General features: G+C 38.5%; 1 protein-coding gene across 2 annotated transcripts in view; it reads right to left on the bottom strand.

Moving 5' to 3' along the window:
• Window positions 1–12,640: 12,640 nt before the first annotated feature.
• The window catches only part of LOC135476238 (ubiquitin-protein ligase E3B-like), a 30,992-nt gene continuing 22,476 nt past the window's right edge, over window positions 12,641–21,156 (bottom strand). For both annotated transcript variants that reach the window (XM_064756185.1, XM_064756186.1), the window contains exons 24-31: window positions 20,950–21,048; window positions 20,185–20,292; window positions 18,929–19,066; window positions 17,798–17,922; window positions 17,366–17,548; window positions 16,140–16,251; window positions 15,421–15,513; window positions 12,641–14,566 (exon numbers count right to left, since the gene is read on the bottom strand). In XM_064756185.1, coding sequence (XP_064612255.1) covers window positions 14,375–14,566; window positions 15,421–15,513; window positions 16,140–16,251; window positions 17,366–17,548; window positions 17,798–17,922; window positions 18,929–19,066; window positions 20,185–20,292; window positions 20,950–21,048 — 1,050 coding nt within the window. In that variant the 3' untranslated portion in view covers window positions 12,641–14,374. The remainder of the gene's footprint in view (window positions 14,567–15,420; window positions 15,514–16,139; window positions 16,252–17,365; window positions 17,549–17,797; window positions 17,923–18,928; window positions 19,067–20,184; window positions 20,293–20,949; window positions 21,049–21,156) is intronic.

The following is a 21,156-nucleotide window of genomic DNA, read 5'->3' as shown; positions in this document are numbered from 1 at the left end:
ATGTCATATGAGAACCAATGTCAAACAATCTTGTAGTGGGACTTTAGTGTTAGGGAAACATTTGGTAAATTTTCATGTTTTGAACTTTGTATTGTTATTAATGTTAGCACTGTATTATCAAATACCCGTGTGGAACATGGTATTGTACAGGTCTTCAAATTGTTGGAACATCAGTGTTTGCTCATCTCTGTCACTGGTTGCTTTTTTGTATTTGTTTGCTCATCTCTGTCACTGGTTGCTTTTTTGTATTTGTTCTTAATGAGCTACTCCATTGTCCAGATGTGTACATCTTAAAAGCAGGCTTGAGATTCAGGACTATCTTAAATTGTATAAAAATTGCATTGTATTACAACCACTTTAGTAAGTTTTGGAGGATTGTACGGAAACAATCTGTCGTTTCTAATTATGCCTGATGTGACGTCATGCAAGAACACTTGACGTCACGCATGAGGGATAGCTGCAAACGAAGCTGTACTTTCAGATGATCATGACATCATTCCAGCAGAACTGCCTTACTCAACATCATTTCTGCCCACTTCATCATCAAATAAGGAATATTATCACATGGCATCAGGAAAAGTTAAAGAAAACTGGCAAAGATTTTGTTTTTGAGAATTCTTCAAATAGGGGTTAAATAGTGTTGTCCTTTTGAACCCTAGTGTTAGAACTGTTCCATGGGGCATCATTCATATCATTTTAATATTTTTGCCTGGTTTCTCTTGAGACTTGAGAAACCCTTTAAATAGCGGAATCAATCCACCATAATTGTGCCGGAGCATACTATAGATAATGAAGGGTTGATTTCCACTGTCCAAATCCCAGCAGACTGAATGATGATGAAGTAAAAACACTCTCTGTTTTTTTTTTTTGTAAACTTAGCCAAATTCTTCCACCTTTTTATTCGCCTCTGCGACCAATATTTTGAAACTTTCCGAGAGAACTATGGGTTGCAGAGAAATAATTTGCACAGTTTTACGAAGCTTGCATCCTTATTGACACAAATCATATTTAGGGTTGTTTTCATGATAATTGTTTACATAAATTCCACTGAAAACAAGTGTTTTAGTGGTTGAAATAGTTGAAGATTTATGGTATATTGCAGGTAAAGGACTGGCTTTTGTCGCTGTTTGAATTCTGTGCAAATTTCTTTGTTGATACATTTTAATAGGCACTGTGAAGGGATCCTAAAGAGAAAGTCTGTTTAGATTCTTGACAGATGACCATGTTGAACTTTGCCCTTTTGTGCATGGTTTGTGGTGTCTAAAATGCAGGAATAGTTCCATTAACACTTGAGTGCAATCGTGTCCATTGAAAAAGTAATTTTCACAAAATCTTCTCTATGAAAAACCATTGAAACTGATTGAAAGAGGATTCATAGATGTGAAGATCTGACCACTCCAATGACTTCACACTCTCAGGTGACAAAGGCTGTTGTATTTTATTGGATTGGTAATGGAATGCTGAAAGCTGGTTTATTTCCTGATAATAGTAAGCTAGTGGCGTGGTAGTGAAATGCTAAAATCTTATTTCCCCAAGCTCTGCTCAGTTTCCTCCCACCGTAATGCTTGCTGTCATTGTATAAGTGAAATATTCTTGAGTACAGAGTAAAACACCCATGAAATAAATAAATGAACTAAAATCCTGAAGTTGTGCTAATGATACATCACCAAGAACCTCTAATTTGGTATTCAATTGTAAAAGTGTTTTGTCGATTTCTATCTGGGTTATTGACCATAAATAGAATTGGTTATGGTACACATTAATGTTTGAGTAAGTAATTTTAATAATAAAAAGAGTAATAATTATTAATGGACATTATGTTAACATTTGCTCAAGAGACGCATAAGGTGTACAGAATTTCCCTTTGTATCAGTCAGTATATTATAATTTGGTATTTGGTCTTTTGTGTTTTTTTTTTCATATAATATTTTTGTGTTTTTGACATTCATGACAACATTTGCATCCAGAGTATTATTCTGTTTAAACTGTAAATTTATTGCCATTTTTTTTCCATTTCATTTACTATTGTAAATACCACTGTGGTATTGGCCTACCACATTGCTTGTGACCGGAGTTAAAATGTTTAGAGAACAACACAGCCAATCGTGTTAACATCTTTCTTTGATTATGACCATCCAGCAAAGAAAAAGGGAAGGATATGTTTTGGTATGATAGCTGAATTAATTATGGTGGTTTGCCTTAGATGGAAAACTTGATGGATGTGAAAAGTTTTTTGGAAAAATCTCCTGTTCTCATCAGAATGAATTTCAAAACCCTGATTGCCACATTCATTCCATGGTCATGCTTGTACATGCACCAATGAAATGGAGGCTCGTGTTGACTAAAATCTGCCTAAAATGCTCAGTTGCATCCAATTTTTCCTTGACCACGAATGTCGCAGGCTTCAATCTAGCATCTGTTGGTTCTGATGCTGTCATAGAAGTCAAACATTGTTATTAAGTATAGTGTTAAACACTAATAGGTACGTTGTGATTTTAATTTAATTTTGATACAGTACAGGTAAACAATCTATAGTTTCATGGCATTGTTCACCATTTAATTGCCCTGTTAAGCACAAAAGGGCGATTAATTGGTCGCTTGCGTGAATCATAATATTTCACGATTTTTGACAATGGTGGATGATTCAGGAAATGTTAGGTGCTGAGGCATGTTTTCTGACTTGTTTTATAAGCAATTATAAACAAAATGTTAGGCGTTGTATCTAGCTCAGGATCTGAACACATACATAGAGCACAATATTATGATGGGGGTGTTCCATTCTTGATTCGGTGTGTGCATATTAACTATCATAAATTACCAAACTCTAGACTTACTGTATTCTGTGTTAGAATCGACGTGAAACAAAATATTAATGGTGGTAACTCAACACATACTGCATGTATTGACCTGAAGTTTTACATGCATGTAGAGCACAATGACACAAGGGGGATGTTTTATGGCGGATACTCTGTTTGCATACTAATTACCATGAAATTCATGATTTCAGTGCTATATGTATTGAGCTGAAGTTATGCATTTGTGTGTCTCCTATGAACAAGCTCTTTTGTAGCCTTGCTGCCAAATCTAAGTTTTTTTCCTAGTAAAACCAGAAAGGTGTTATTTTTTGGTATTCGATTTTTATATTTCAAAGCATTTAACAGGTTTAATTTTTCTGAAATTAGTTTGCTGAAACTCATTTTGTGAGTTTATACTTCAAAATTTTTCGACTTTTACAAGAGCAATCAGGTTGTTGGGTGGGTGAGTGGGTGGGTGGGTGTGGATAATGTGCAGTGCCAGTGCCAGAAAATCCATCCAGTTTGTATGGTGTCACACAATTTGGCAGGCAAATGTTCTGCAACCTGATTGGTCACTGTCTGCTCAGGTGAGGCTAAAGCAATGTTTCGGCTGAATTGCTAAATTGTGAGGACCTGGAACAGATTTCTGAAATTGATTACTGTGAAAATCATGCTTCACTTTCACATTTCATACTGCTGCATACTTGATTGTTTAATAGTCCGAAACTGAATACATTCAAGGGCAATGAGGAGCAAATGGCTGTCAATGTGCATGATCTGTTCACCGATGTCATACTTTGAGTTGTCATGTTGTGATAGCTGTCAGCTGTCTGAGAGAACAAATGGAAATAGGTTAAGAGAGGCCTGTATTTGCCATGAAAATTCCCTCCAAAAAGAGCATGTTTAGAGGAAAAATTAAGGTCATAAAGTTTGACTTATGTTGCTAAAGCTTGCATTTTTCCAATAGATGTAGGAGGAATCATTCTACCTTCCCAAACAAACCCAAACGAATCCAAAAAACACTTTTCTTTGATCAGCAGAATTGGTGAAATCAGGTTTTAAAAGGAGTAACTTAGCCATGGGCAAAATTTTAGGTGAAATACAGAACATAGAGTCCAGCCCATGAGTTTGGGGTAAAGAGCAGGCTACTATCCCCAAGTTTGTGGGTTCAAATCCCAACATGGCCACCTTACAAGTTTTGAAAACGATACACTGTACGATTTCACAATGGTGAAAAATTGAACTGTCTGTGACTTTTTTTTAGGATTGTTTTTGTGGAAATGCATACAGGCACTGGTATATATTTTCATTACCATGCAAAACTGTGATAATGGCGTCTGTATCTCACTGGTCTGAATCTTGTGTTAGATTTCTAGCCAATCACAACAGGTATAACATCCATGTTTGGACGATATCATCCAATTATAATAGGGATAATATACCACTGTGCATTTTTCTCATTGGTTGATTAATTTAGTTTGTCAGCATAAAGAGCTGCTGCAGTGGACATGCAGGATTAATACTGGATTATAGTATGGATGGATTTAAAGGGATGTTTATCTTTCAAGGTCATAATCTTTCTATCTGTGAAGCATTTGAATTGATCACATGTGTTATTAACTTATTTCAGATGTGAGTCTTTGCAGAACAGGGTCATTTGGAGGTGAGTATATAAGTAAAACTGAAAAATTATCCAATTTGTGGGAAGTGTTGGGCTGTTCCAGCAATTGTTCCCGTTACTGACATTTAAATGACCAGAAAGGCATAAAAAAGGCAGGAATATTGTTTAAAAGAATTAAAACCGGACAAAATAAAAGGAGCATGTCGAGTTTCATTTTTATTCCATTGTATAATTTTTTAGTGTGTGCTCACCTGTAAAATGCAAAATAAAATAGGTGTCACCTGATTTATGATAAAAAAACTTATTGCAGTGGTGGCCAACTTTGGTACATGTGTACTCACACTCGCATGCATATGCAATACCAAGTATTAGTGCCTACAGGTGAACAAATCAAAGGCACATATCAGTATGAACTACCTTAATTTCTCAACCTTTTTGCATATGAAAGAGCAATTTACACACATTTACAACTTGATATAGGAGACAAAACTCCATTGGTTGAGTTGGCTAATTTTAAGGCTTCAGAAAGAGTATAATTTTATAAGACTACACAGAATAATGCCTTCAAAATATGTTTGAATAAACATCTTTTGAAGAAATACAGTATATGCATCCAAACTGTATCTCTTTGTACTATATCCCTTCATACTGCAGGTGTATCTTTGTACTGAATGGCCTCATACTGTATCTCTTTGTACCTTATCCCTTTGTGGTGTCTTGTATCCGTTTGTAATATATCCCTTCATACTGCAGGGTGTATCTCCTTGCACTGGATACCTCATACTGTGTCACATTGTACAGAATACCCCATACTGTATCTGATTGTACTAGATACTCCATACTGTATCTTGTTGTATTGTATCCCAGTAATAATTATTAATAATAATATTGTTCAAATCTTGTGTTTATAATAAATGTATGGTCGTCAGATTACGCCTTGTTATTAACATGGTAAAAGATTTTATAAGATTTCCTGGATTGAAACAAAGCGGGCTACACAGGGTGGCCGTGTTTGGTGCGGAAAATTTTCACCTGTTAACGAGTTGATAGAAAGTTTGAATCCACAACTCTCAGGTGTACTCCAGTTCAATCTGATAATTCGTCCTTTAGAACTGAAATAAAACTATCCTTGTCCATGTACTCGGAAGTGTTGTGTTCATCATTTCAACCAGTTACTCAGACCCTTTATACATATAGGGGGAGGCAGTTAAAATGCCAGCATGGCGCAGTGACCCAGGAGTGCTCAAGTTCAAGTCCAGTTCATGCTGGCTTCCTCTCTCGCCGTGCATGGCAAGGTCTTCCAAAAACCTGCGGATGGTGGTGTGTTTCCCCCAGGCTCTCTTTGGTTTCTTCCCACCATAGTGCTGGCCACTGTGGTATACGTGAAATATTCTCGAGTACGGCGTAAAACACCAATAAAATAAACAGGTTCATATAGTGGCTAGGATTTATCTTGTAAATGATTGATGCCACACCGTACTCAAAAAGGTTTCACAGGTAGAGGATGTCACAGGAGTAAAGATCTGTGCTTGATAAAGCTTACAAAAGTTGCGGTTACACGAGACTTTGCCAGTAAAAGTAGAACTTGGAGCCGGCTCAGTTAAATTCACCAATTTGTCTGTCTGCTTTTACACTAGTAGTCCCAAGTGAATCAGTACATCTCAGCCAGCTCAGTTAAATTCTACAAATTTGTCTGTTTGCTTTTACACTAGTAGTCCCAAGTGAATCGGTAGAGCTAATGTTTGATTCGCCTATACAGGAGTTGCAAACTCATACCTTTCACATCTCAGCCAGCTCAGTTAAATTCACCAATTTGCCGGTTTGCTTTTACGCTAGTAGTCCCAAGTGAATCGGTAGAGCTAATGTTTGATTCGCCTACACAGGAGTTCCAAACTCATACCTTTCACATCTCAGCCGGCTCAGTTAAATTCACCAATTTGTCTGTTTGCTTTTACACTAGTAGTGCCAAGTGAATTGGTAGAGCTAATGTTTGATTCGCCTATACAAGAGTTGCAAACTCACACCTTTCACATCTCAGCCAGCTCAGTTAAATTCACCAATTTGTCTGTTTGCTTTTACACTAGTAGTGCCAAGTGAATTGGTAGAGCTAATGTTTGATTCACCTATACAGGAGTTGCAAACTCATACCTTTCACATCTCAGCCAGCTCAGTTAAATTCACCAATTTGTCTGTTTGCTTTTACACTAGTAGTCCCAAGTGAATCGGTAAAAATGTTTGATTCACCTATACAGGAGTTGCAAACTCATACCTTTCACATCTCAGCCAGCTCAGTTAATTTCACCAATTTGTCTGTTTGCTTTTACACTAGTAGTCCCAAGTGAATCGGTAGAGTTAATGTTTGATTCACCTATCCAGGAGTTGCAAACTCATACCTTTTACATCTCAGCCAGCTCAGTTAAATTCACCAATTTGTCTGTTTGCTTTTACACTAGTAGTCCCAAGTGAATCGGTAGAAGCTAATGTTTGATTCGCCTATACAGGAGTTGCAAACTCACACCTTTCACATCTCAGCCAGCTCAGTTAAATTCACCAATTTGTCTGTTTACTTTTACACTGGTAGTCCCAAGTGAATCGGTAGAGCTAATGTTTGATTCACCTGTACAGGAGTTGCAAACTCACACCTTTCACATCTCAGCCAGCTCAGTTAAATTCACCAATTTGTCTGTTTGCTTTTACACTAGTAGTGCCAAGTGAATTGGTAGAGCTAATGTTTGATTCACCTATACAGGAGTTGCAAACTCATACCTTTCACATCTCAGCCAGCCCAGTTAAATTCACCAATTTGTCTGTTTGCATTTACACTAGTAGTCCCAAGTGAATCGGTAGAGCTAATGTTTTGATTCGCCTATACAGGAGTTGCAAACTCATACCTTTCACATCTCAGCCAGCCCAGTTAAATTCACCAATTTGTCTGTTTGCTTTTACACTGGTAGTCCCAAGTGAATCGGTAGAGCTAATGTTTGATTCGGCCTATACAGGAGTTGCAAACTCATACCTTTCACATCTCAGCCAGCCCAGTTAAATTCACCAATTTGTCTGTTTGCTTTTACACTAGTAGTCCCAAGTGAATCGGTAGAGCTAATGTTTGATTTGCCTATACAGGAGTTGCAAACTCATACCTTTCACATCACAGCCAGCTCAGTTAAATTCACCAATTTGTCTGTTTGCTTTTACACTAGTAGTCCCAAGTGAATCGGTAGAGCTAATGTTTGATTCGCCTGTACAGGAGTTGCAAACTCATACCTTTCACATCTCAGCCAGCCCAGTTAAATTCACCAATTTGTCTGTTTGCTTTTACACTAGTAGTCCCAAGTGAATCGGTAGAGCTAATGTTTGATTCACCTATACAGGAGTTGCAAACTCATACCTTTCACATCTCAGCCAGCTCAGTTAAATTCACCAATTTGTCTGTTTGCTTTTACACTAGTAGTGCCAAGTGAATTGGTAGAGCTAATGTTTGATTCGCCTATACAAGAGTTGCAAACTCACACCTTTCACATCTCAGCCAGCTCAGTTAAATTCACCAATTTGTCTGTTTGCTTTTACACTAGTAGTCCCAAGTGAATCGGTAAAAATGTTTGATTCACCTATACAGGAGTTGCAAACTCATACCTTTCACATCTCAGCCAGCTCAGTTAAATTCACCAATTTGTCTGTTTGCTTTTACACTAGTAGTCCCAAGTGAATTGGTAGAGCTAATGTTTGATTCGCCTATCCAGGAGTTGCAAACTCATACCTTTTACATCTCAGCCAGCTCAGTTAAATTCACCAATTTGTCTGTTTGCTTTTACACTAGTAGTCCCAAGTGAATCGGTAGAGCTAATGTTTGATTCGCCTATACAGGAGTTGCAAACTCACACCTTTCACATCTCAGCCAGCTCAGTTAAATTCACCAATTTGTCTGTTTGCTTTTACACTGGTAGTCCCAAGTGAATCGGTAGAGCTAATGTTTGATTCACCTGTACAGGAGTTGCAAACTCATACCTTTTACATCTCAGCCAGCTCAGTTAAATTCACCAATTTGTCTGTTTGCTTTTACACTAGTAGTCCCAAGTGAATCGGTAGAGCTAATGTTTGATTCGCCTATACAGGAGTTGCAAACTCATACCTTTCACATCTCAGCCAGCCCAGTTAAATTCACCAATTTGTCTGTTTGCTTTTACACTAGTAGTCCCAAGTGAATCAGTAGAGCTAATGTTTGATTTGCCTATACAGGAGTTGCAAACTCATACCTTTCACATCTCAGCCAGCTCAGTTAAATTCACCAATTTGTCTGTTTGCTTTTACACTAGTAGTCCCAAGTGAATCGGTAGAGCTAATGTTTGATTCGCCTATCCAGGAGTTGCAAACTCATACCTTTTACATCTCAGCCAGCTCAGTTAATTTCACCAATTTGTCTGTTTGCTTTTACACTAGTAGTCCCAAGTGAATCGGTAGAGCTAATGTTTGATTTGCCTATCCAGGAGTTGCAAACTCACACCTTTCACATCTCAGCCAGCTCAGTTAAATTCACCAATTTGTCTGTTTGCTTTTACACTAGTAGTCCCAAGTGAATCGGTAGAGCTAATGTTTGATTCGCCTATACAGGAGTTGTAAACTCGTACCTTTCACATCTCAGCCAGCTCAGTTAAATTCACCAATTTGTCTGTTTGCTTTTATGCTAGTAGTCCCAAGTGAATCGGTAGAGCTAATGTTTGATTTGCCTATACAGGAGTTGCAAACTCACACCTTTCACATCTCAGCCGGCTCAGTTAAATTCACCAATTTGTCTGTTTGCTTTTACACTAGTAGTGCCAAGTGAATCGGTAGAGCTAATGTTTGATTCGCCTATACAGGAGTTGCAAACTCATACCTTTCACATCTCAGCCGGCTCAGTTAAATTCACCAATTTGTCTGTTTGCTTTTACACTAGTAGTGCCAAGTGAATCGGTAAAGCTAATGTTTGATTTGCCTATCCAGGAGTTGCAAACTCATACCTTTCACATCTCAGCCAGCCCAGTTAAATTCACCAATTTGTCTGTTTGCTTTTACACTAGTAGTCCCAAGTGAATCAGTAGAGCTAATGTTTGATTTGCCTATACAGGAGTTGCAAACTCATACCTTTCACATCTCAGCCAGCTCAGTTAAATTCACCAATTTGTCTGTTTGCTTTTACACTAGTAGTCCCAAGTGAATCGGTAGAGCTAATGTTTGATTCGCCTATCCAGGAGTTGCAAACTCATACCTTTTACATCTCAGCCAGCTCAGTTAATTTCACCAATTTGTCTGTTTGCTTTTACACTAGTAGTCCCAAGTGAATCGGTAGAGCTAATGTTTGATTTGCCTATCCAGGAGTTGCAAACTCACACCTTTCACATCTCAGCCAGCTCAGTTAAATTCACCAATTTGTCTGTTTGCTTTTACACTAGTAGTCCCAAGTGAATCGGTAGAGCTAATGTTTGATTCGCCTATACAGGAGTTGTAAACTCGTACCTTTCACATCTCAGCCAGCTCAGTTAAATTCACCAATTTGTCTGTTTGCTTTTATGCTAGTAGTCCCAAGTGAATCGGTAGAGCTAATGTTTGATTTGCCTATACAGGAGTTGCAAACTCACACCTTTCACATCTCAGCCGGCTCAGTTAAATTCACCAATTTGTCTGTTTGCTTTTACACTAGTAGTGCCAAGTGAATCGGTAGAGCTAATGTTTGATTCGCCTACACAGGAGTTGCAAACTCACACCTTTCACATCTCAGCCGGCTCAGTTAAATTCACCAATTTGTCTGTTTGCTTTTACACTAGTAGTGCCAAGTGAATCGGTAGAGCTAATGTTTGATTCGCCTATACAGGAGTTGCAAACTCATACCTTTCACATCTCAGCCGGCTCAGTTAAATTCACCAATTTGTCTGTTTGCTTTTACACTAGTAGTGCCAAGTGAATCGGTAAAGCTAATGTTTGATTTGCCTATCCAGGAGTTGCAAACTCACACCTTTCACATCTCAGCCGCCTCAGTTAAATTCACCAATTTGTCTGTTTGCTTTTACACTAGTAGTCCCAAGTGAATCGGTAGAGCTAATGTTTGATTCGCCTATACAGGAGTTGTAAACTCACACCTTTCACATCTCAGCCGCCTCAGTTAAATTCACCAATTTGTCTGTTTGCTTTTACACTAGTAGTCCCAAGTGAATCAGTAGAGCTAATGTTTGATTTGCCTATCCAGGAGTTGCAAACTCACACCTTTCACATCTCAGCCAGCTCAGTTAAATTCACCAATTTGTCTGTTTGCTTTTACACTAGTAGTCCCAAGTGAATCGGTAGAGCTAATGTTTGATTCGCCTATACAGGAGTTGCAAACTCATACCTTTCACATCTCAGCGGCCTCAGTTAAATTCACCAATTTGTCTGTTTGCTTTTACATTAGTAGTCCCAAGTGAATCGGTAGAGCTAATGTTTGATTCGCCTATACAGGAGTTGCAAACTCATACCTTTCACATCTCAGCCAGCCCAGTTAAATTCACCAATTTGTCTGTTTGCTTTTACACTAGTAGTCCCAAGTGAATCGGTAGAGCTAATGTTTGATTCGCCTATACAGGAGTTGCAAACTCACACCTTTCACATCTCAGCCGGCTCAGTTAAATTCACCAATTTGTCTGTTTGCTTTTACACTAGTAGTCCCAAGTGAATCGGTAGAGCTAACGTTTGATTCACCTGTACAGGAGTTGCAAACTCACACCTTTCACATCTCAGCCAGCTCAGTTAAATTCACCACTTTGTCCGTTTGCTTTTACACTAGTAGTCCCAAGTGAATCGGTAGAGCTAATGTTTGATTCACCTGTACAGGAGTTGCAAACTCACACCTTTCACATTAGATATTAGTATTCATCTCAACCCGGCAATTGTTTTGCATTCAGACGAGTGAATATGGTGGACTAAACCAAGTCATTATCCAGTTTACCTCACCATTTTTTTTCGCTACTACAAACATCTGAGCTGTCTTTAGCCAGCCTCAACCTGCCAATTGTTCCTAGTGTAACTGCCACTAAAGACCAAAACCTGCAATTTAACTAGCAAAAGGTGGATTTGAGCCTGTGACCTCCTTGGTCAAAGGCTCTTTTATGTTGTGGTGAAAAAAATGATTTGAGCCCATTGTAGCTCAAGGATAGGCCTAAAACTGACAACCTTGATACTGTCTCCTTTGGTGCTGAGCACGAGAGATGCAGCTGAAGTACTGGTTAACCAGGAGTCAGTACAATGTGACTGGGTGGTATGTGGTGTCCGGTGTCTTCGGCATGGTGCTCCAGTGAGGCAGCACTATAAATATACTGACACTGAGTCTACCTGCTACCAGGAGACACCATCAAGATATGACTCAAACTTTGAGGAAAGCTGTTTCAAACCCCCAATTAAACAACTGAACAAAGTTTAAACAAATATTTCTGTCTTCCAGCACAGGTATCAGACTGTTTATCTCATGACTAGTGACTTCTTGCATGTGTATTGGACAGTTTAATCTCATGATTAGTGACTTCTTGCATGTGTATTGGACAGTTTAATCTCATGACTACTGACTTCTTGCATGTGAATAACATATTATTATTTCTTTCTTTGACTAGTACTTCATGCCGTATTCAAAACTACTTCACTTATACAATGGCGGCCAGTATTATAGTGGGTGGTAACCTGGCAGAGCCCGGGGGAAACTCACAAGCATTCACAGGTTGCTGCCAGAGACCTTCCCACTTATGACTGGAAAAGTAGTCAGCATAAGCCAAACTTAATATTGTTATAATGTAAAGTAAATTTATTTATTTATTTGACAGGTATTTCATGCTATAAAGAAGAAATTTTCACTCACAAGATCAGATTTGTGGGTGTGGGATTTGTAGGTGGAGGAATGTGGTGTGTCTTCAGTTAACCACCTATGGCACACGACAAAGTCACAGTTGACCCAGAAAAAGCTGGATTTGTACATGCAACCTCATTAGTTGATGGCCTGACAGTCGCAGTAAACCTGGGCCCAGCTTCATGAAGCGTACTTAATGTTAAGTAGCTCTTAGGCAAGAACACTTTAGGTCTTCACAACATATGCTGTCATGGTAGTTCAGGGCTAGGGACATAGCTAAGTTTATACACACAACAGACAACCCAGTGTTTCAGATATACATTCTTTTAGTATACATATATATATATATATATATATATTTACTTTACAAAATTTACAACTTCAGAATTGGCAGAATATACATGAATGTACAGAAATTTTCTACATGATTTATACAAAACGTACACAAAAACTCTAAACAGTTACATATATTTACATGAACGAATATAATTCAAAACAGTTCTCGGATCACCGGTGTCTTAAAATTACCTACTCCTTTTCCGATTTGGACTAGAAAACTTTCAAGGGTTGTTCTCTACACTTGAGTTCCTACTTCAATCACTTTGTTTGAATGATTTATTTATTTATTTATTTGATTAGTGTTTTACACCATCCTCAAGAATATTTCACCTTTATGACGGCAGTCAACTTCATGGTGGAAGAAAACCTGGCAGAGCCCAGGGAAACCCACATCATCTGCAGGCTGCCGGTAGACCTTCCCACGTATGGTCGGAGAGGAAGCTAGCATGAGGTGGACTTGAACTCATAGCAACCACATTGGTGAGAGAGGCTCCTAGCAAAAATAACCAGCAAAACCATGAAAATATTTGATGCCTAAAGGTAAAATATCATCTGAGTTTTTGGAAGAGTACTAACTGACCAACACAAAATGCCTTTGATTGGAACACTGATGTATTACGAAATTTTGTGAATATTCTGGATATTTACAACAATGAAAGGCACTGGACCCCGCTCAAGCCCTGAAACTGGCTTAAACCGACGTCGCTAGCTTGGGCAAATAAATCGGATTAAATGACCCCACTTTTTTCTTCACCTGGGCAACATCAAACTGGCTCAAAGCCATTTTCGCAGGTTAAACCAAAGCATGGCCGTGTGAACAAGGTATTACTGCTCAAAATAGCGTTCAAAGCTCTTTAAGAGATACATGTATTCCCTGAACAGTTAACTACAGGGCATGGCTTGTCTTGGCACTGTTACTTACATGTATAGGCTATTGTTCACAAAAACGCTCATCACAATAGGTAACCACAATATTGCATTATACCTGTACCCATCAGAGTACATGCACTTGTGCACGTAAATTTCCTTTCACCCCAATACCTAATTTTAATACCAATAAATGACATGAGGAAAACAGAAAATATAGAAGAACTATTGTTTCCTGTCACAATATAAAGTATTAAGATAGGTACTGGAATGAGTGAATGTTTACACAAAGGGAAGCAACTGTTGATGTATCACAGCTCACGCACTCTACAAACTGTACATGTAAGTGGTATGTGCTGAAAGTGTTCACTGTTATTTTCAATGGTAGAATTAGAGTGACACACTACTTTGTTTTGCTAAAGAACACAGAAATCTGAGATCAAAAACTGTTGTGTTATTAACAATTGGTTAATAACATAATTTTGGTGCTAAAAGTTTCTCGAGTTGCCACATTACAATGCTGTGGCTCATGACATCGTCATCTTATTCAATCACTGGAATTCAACATAGACAGGTATATACTATAATTAATTTGATCCAAAAGTGATAACTTATTTCCTGAAATATACATTTTACACGACTTTCAGCAAAGAAATTAAAATCAGGATATTAAAGTTGTGTTTTTGGATAATTTCATTATTTCATATACTGGTCATGACGTCCTGACAAAAGGAATATCACCCTGATGATGTAATGTTGCAACTTGACTCTCTCATACTCACTGCACAAAGAAAAGGATGTTTTGGGTCATACAGACATCCCTTTCACATTGTGAAAACACAAGTACACACAAAGCATCATATGGGTGTGCACAAAATGTCTCCACGAAAACACTATCATCTTCGGTCGTCATGACAACTCAAAACCTGTGTTGGAATGGATGGCATAGCGTAGCTTTTCTTTCAGCGTGCCTTTTTTCTGATAGTTGGGAAGTTTGAGAAGGTTAAAGCAGGTGGAAGAGGTGGGTAGTCTTCCAATTGGGTCACGCCTCTTGATGTTGAAGAAACCCTTCAGGACACTTCCTACTGTGTCTCCTGTGTCCTGTGAGGAAGACAGACAACATTCACTGATAGGGCAGACAGAAAACATTCACTGATGGGGCAGACAAAAAACATTCACTGACAGGGCAGACAGAAAACATTCACTGATAAGGCAGACAGAAAACATTCACTGATGAGGCAGACAGAAAACATTCACTGATAGGGCAGACAGAAAACATTCACTGATCAGGCAGACAGAAAACATTCACTGATAGGGCAGACAGAAAACATTCACTGATCAGGCAGACAGAAAACATTCACTGATCAGGCAGACAGAAAACATTCAATGATAGGGCAGACAGAAAACATTCACTGATGAGGCAGACAGAAAACATTCACTGATAGGGCAGACAGAAAACATTCACTGATAGGGTAGACAGAAAACATTCACTGATATGGTAGACAGAAAACATTCACTCATGAGGCAGACAGAAAATATTCACTGATGAGGCAGACAGAAAATATTCACTGGTAAGGCAGACAGAAAACATTCACTGATAAGGCACAGGGAAGACATTCACTGATGAGGCAGACTGATAAGACATCTAACTTCAGGAGCCCTACAGAAGGGGTGTTATTTTGAATCATTGGTAGGCAGAAGTATTTATTTGTTTATTGTTTTACTCAGTACTCAAGCATACTTCATTTATACGACAGAGGCCAGCATTACGTTGGGAGGAATCTGGGCAAAACCCGAGGGAACCCATGACCATCTGCAGGCTGCTGACATATCTTCCCACGGGTACATTGAAGTGTTGACAGGGTTGCGCATATGTATTGTATGGATAGGTCATTTGATGATCAAATGACCTCATCAAGGGAGGTAACTAGCTGTGCAGAACATTTTGCACTTACCTGATCATCGCTGACTTCCACACATCTGATGGAAAATGGAGGTTCCAGATTTGCAAAGCCTAGCAGAGGTGGTTTAGAGCAACTGGTCACAAACTGTTTACAAATGTGATGAACAACAATTAATTTGATTCACCTTCCAAGAACATAATTCACTCAACTTTTTCACACAGTATGAAGTAATCCGTAAATGCTTAAAAATATTTTCAGTATGAACATAAAATGACATGTATAAAATAAAGTGTATGTCACCTAAAGTTAAGCACTTTTCAACTGACACACTTATCTTGAGTTTTATGTTAAGTATAAAAGTGCATTTTTACATGTACATACTAAACATTGTGAGCAAGGCAGCTGCAAATTTTTGTGTCTTGCATTTTGCAAAAATACTTTAGGTTATTCATATCAAAACATCTCACAATCTCACTTATCTGCCAATTCCAATCCAGAAATCCTGATTTGATTTTAACTGTTTCAGAGTTTTCAGAGTCACATCTTCAATTCCTTTATATCTGATTGGTGCTTTATGCTATACTCAAGAATACTTCCTTATATGACGGCGACCAGTATTATGTTGGGAGGAAACCGAGCACAGCCTGAAAGGAATTCAAGGTCACACTGAAAAGGGAAGTATTCATGTATCTGCACCCTACCTGAGTGATTAAGAATCTAAAACAGAGGGAGCTTAGAGGGGTAGGGTAAGTAATGTTCAGTGACCCTACCTTCAGGAAAAGTCCTTTCTCCTCCTGTGAGAAATCCCGGTTGAGGATGTCCCATAACCAGCATATCACCTTGTGGTTGTTATGGTAACCACCGTAGTACTGAGTGTGACGCCTGGTGACACAAAACATGCGAAGGTCTGAGGTGTACCCATGGAATGATTATGGAACACATGCACCTTATGGTTGTTATGGTAACCACCGTAGTACTGAGTGTGACGCCTGGTGACACAAAACATGTGAAGGCCTAAGGTGTACCCATGGAATGATTATGGAACACATGCACTTTATGGTTGTTATGGTAACCACCGTAGTACTGAGTGTGACGCCTGGTGACACAAAACATGTGAAGGTCTGAGGTGTACCCATGGAATGGCTATGGAACACATACAGAATGTTCCAATGCACTGGCGAGGTGTACCCATGGAATGATTATGGAACACATACAGAATGTTCTAATGCACTGGCGAGGTGTACCCATGGAATGATTATGGAACACATACAGAATGTTCTAATGCACTGGCGAGGTGTACCCATGGAATGGCTCTGGAACACATACAAAATGTTCCAATGCACTGGCGAGGTGTACCCATGGAATGGCTCTGGAACCCATGCAGAATGTTCTAATGCACTGGCGAGGTGTACCCATGGAATGGCTCTGGAACCCATGCAGAATGTTCCAATTCACTTGCTGATCAAATCAACACAACACAGTGACATCTCGAGAGGAAGGTTATGTGAATGGTAATAACATCTATGTATGTATGTATGCTTGGGATTTTACGTTGTACTTAACAATTTTTTAGTCCTATAATGACAAAAATTGTGTGTACATATATTGTATCTTCGTGTGGCAGGGCAAGTCCATTTCACCAAAGGGCTGCGGCCAATGAAGTATCATGCTGATGGCACCAGATATGACACCCTACCCAGTAACATTGACTAATACAGGGCCGACCAATCTGGTTTCCTTTCTCTAACTTCTCCGTGCCAAGCACGTAGTGATGCTGTACAATTTTTGAAGTCTTCGGTGTGACCCAACATCATGGGAATAGAGACCTGCTTCATGTCAGCTAGAAGTGAACTAGTACCATGGCACAGAGAATGTTTAGCTTAGTCACACTGTTATTTCCTTGTTATTTAGTTTACATATCCGATCTGATTTTAATTAAACTAAACGTACACACAGTAATTAGTGGCAAGATTTATATTAAGTACCAAAAACATACCTCAAATCGTCTATGTCAATGTCAACTGTATCTCCAGATATCAATTTTTGCAACTCAGGAGCTGAGAACATCATCAGCCAATCAGAATTGATGATGGATTTAAATCCTCTTATGAAGGCAGCTGATTGGTCCTTGATTTGTCCGTACATTCTAAACAGTGCCATCTGGTGGACATAGCTTATCCTTAAAAATAGCAAGAAAAATCAAATATCAACACATGAAGCAAAACCTTTCATGCAATTCAAAGACATTTTTCTGTATAGAAAAGAAAAAAATAGTTTTTTATTAATCATATCAATGACTGTTTACGAACTACATGTTTCAAATAAAGAACATCATTCTTTTCTGCTTTTCTTTGCTCTAACTATTAAATTATGAAGTTTTCAGCAACGTACGTTATCAAATAAAGTAACCTGTCAATCACTGACTGACCTGTTGTCATTGGTTACAGGCACCGCCCTGCCCCCAGGCACCAGCTCATGGGTCATCAATTTGCCGAGAAAATCCTCATCACAGGAAAAGGTGAGATCAAGGTCACTCACATCACCCTCATAATGCTGAGAAACAAGGTCAAAACATCACAGATGAACTACTGATATTACAAATTTTTTTCAAATAACCGTATGATGACATTTCCAATCAATGGCCAAAACTTAACAAAACTCTCACATGCAGTTATACAGTCCTGACTCTTCTCTCAGTTAATAAAGTGATCAAAATAGTTCAATGCAGACGAAAAATGCTTTAGCACAATTAAATGAGAATATCTTGGGAAAGTCAAACAGAACTAAACAAAAATGCATGTTCATGAGGAAGGTGTTGATAAAAACTGGTCACAATACCTCATCTATTTATTTATTTGTTTATTAATATGTGTTTTATGCTGAAACCATTCAAGAATATTTCACCTAAACAACAGTGGCCAAGCCTATGGATCTCTCCAGGTATTTAACACATATCCTGACAATAGGCCGCAACCACAGAGCCAGACGGAGCTAAATCTGACCATGGGACTCTGCTAATCCAGAGAGGAGTGAGGCTTTTGTAACTTGAGTAGAGTGAGACTTGTGTATCTTCAGATAAGTGAGACATTTGTGCCTTGAGCTAAGGGAGACATTTGTACCTTGAGATAAGTGAAACTTGTTTACCTTGAGATAAGTGAGACATTTGTACACTTCAGATAAGTGAGACATTTGTACCTTGAGCTAAGGGAGACATTTGTACCTTGAGATAAGTGAGACTTGTTTACCTTGAGATAAATGAGACATTTGTACTCTTCAGATAAGTGAGACATTTGTACCTTGAGAGAAGTGAGGCTTTCGTACCTTGTGATAAGTGAGACTTGTGTACCTTGAGATAAGTGAGACATTTGTACTCTTCAGATAAGTGAGACATTTGTACCTTGAGAGAAGTGAGGCTTTCGTACCTTGTGATCAGTGAGACTTGTGTACCTTGAGATAAGTGAGACATTTGTACTCTTCAGATAAGTGAGACTTTTGTACTAAGCTTGATTTAAGTGAGACATTTGAAAATAGAGGTGAAGTGTGGACAAGACTTTTGTACCTTGATATAGGTAAGACTTTTGTACAGCTCTGAGTCCATAGAGGGCAGTTCGTCCAGGAAGCTGTAGTTCATGCTGAATTGGTGGCCCAGGATCTGGGTGAGGAAGAAAGAGGCGAACGGGACGTCCACCACAATACCCTGAAACCAGAACCAGAAACTTACCACAGGTGTCTCAAATCTGCTCAGACTATATCATGGTGCTTAGCAAACACATTTTGTGGAAATTAATGTCACTAAACATATGTAGGAAAGATGCCAAAGGCTGTTTTCAATTCTTATCTCTGGTTTATACTGACATGTTTTCAAAACAAGAAACTAAATGTCAAATCTGACATTAGTATACCACCTGTAAACCATTCAAGGAAAAGACCTCTAAAAATCGAAGTAGGCATCACTAAATAGACCACTTAAAACTATGCATAAATAAGCTTTCATTTATTGTTTTAGCTTTTTGTGAAAAGAGTTAAAGGTGCTCAAACAACTGAATTCTAAGGTGGGCTTTACGAATGATACTATCAAAAGTTAGGAGCTCTTGACATCACCGATAGTTTATCCAACTCTAATCACCACACTGAATGTTGGAATAACTCTTTTTACCCACGAGTAAAAGATTACTGAAATAATGTTCTCAAAAATTCCTTCCTTCTGGTAAACATCAGAAAACAAAAAGGTGATGGGACGTCAGATATCCTAGACACTGTCCACATTTCTCAAAAAGCCCACCATAGTATTCAAATATTTGTATGCCTTTTAACACTCTTAAAAAAATCTTTAAAAAATAAGTGAAAGTATTTTTATGCATAGTTTTCCATTATCTTACCTACTTCATATTTAGCTTTCTTTTACTTTCACCCTACAAATTTTTTCATAATGAGGCATTTGAATTTGAAGGTACAGATCACCACGAAAATGTAATGAAGTGGTGCACTGCCTTAGTTGCGCCTTGCAAAAAGTGCCGTCTAAATCGGTGTGTAACTATTTCTGTGAAGTTACTGACAAAGGAATGAACGACCATAAAAAAAATCACCTCTTTGACAGATGTCAAAATACCTGCCTCCACAGACCTCTTGTGATTTCTACATGTACCGTAAATGACCATAAATTACGTCCATGACTAACTTGCCCATTTTTCCTGATTCTATTGATTTTAGAAAGGTACATTGAAGTTTGCTTGGAACATGGGATGATATTCTACTGGAAAATCGTAAGTTTCAGCACTGAAAGTAATATTTTGTGACATTTATTTCCATGATTACCTCATACACAGCCTTGCCCAGCATTTTGCCCACAAACTCCAGCAAACATAGGTGGTTCTCCTGGATATAGGAGGTCGGGGACGGGTACAACTTCTGCTCGCTGGTGGCCTACAATGCAAATATTTCATACTCATCCCTGTAATACTGGATATGGCAATTTTGCTAACGACAGATTTTATTTTGTGTTCATGTTTTCTTTAGTTATGGAAAAAGGGAGATAAATTGCAAGGTGAACCACATTACTTTTGCTTACAAAGGATTTTGAGTTTGGGAATATTTGTTTATGAGAGTATTCATTTTATATATTGGTACCAAATTCTATAATTTGGGTTTAATGTTACTTTCTTCACTATTTCTGTTCCATTACTGTATGCCAATGTCTAAATCAAGGCCACAGTCAAATGTATAACTGCTGTATCACACAAACACAATGCTGAGATTCATGATCATGACATCAGTGGTCATGGACATTAATGGTCATGACATCAGTGGTCATGACATCAATGATCATGACATATACAGTCATGACATCAGTGTTCATGGACATTAATGGTCATGACATCAGTGGTCATGGACATCAATGGTCATGAACATCAGTGGTCGTGGTTATCACTGGTCATGACATCAGTTGTCGTGGTTATCAACATCAATATACACATCAAAAGTGTAAAACAAACACACATTTTATACCTTAGTGAACTACCTTTACGTTGCAGACATAGCTACCTGTATTTCTTTGCCTACGAATGTTAGACAGGTACTTACTTTGAACAGATTAAGGGAGGGATCAAACACCCGAGCGATGGTCTCCTCCAGGAACTCTTTGAACACACCATCCTGATCAATACCGGCCTCATCAAGACCCTGGCCAATCACAAGGGAGTATGTCAATAGCAGTGCATGTGAGGACCAGTAAACATGAGAGTATATCTTTAGTATACTAACATCAAATACTAGGGTTAATCAAACAGA

This window comes from Liolophura sinensis, chromosome 10, assembly GCF_032854445.1.
Source record: "Liolophura sinensis isolate JHLJ2023 chromosome 10, CUHK_Ljap_v2, whole genome shotgun sequence".
Taxonomy (NCBI): domain Eukaryota; kingdom Metazoa; phylum Mollusca; class Polyplacophora; order Chitonida; family Chitonidae; genus Liolophura; species Liolophura sinensis.
Note: the sequence above shows the minus strand (reverse complement) of the source record. Positions and strands in the feature narration are given on the sequence as shown.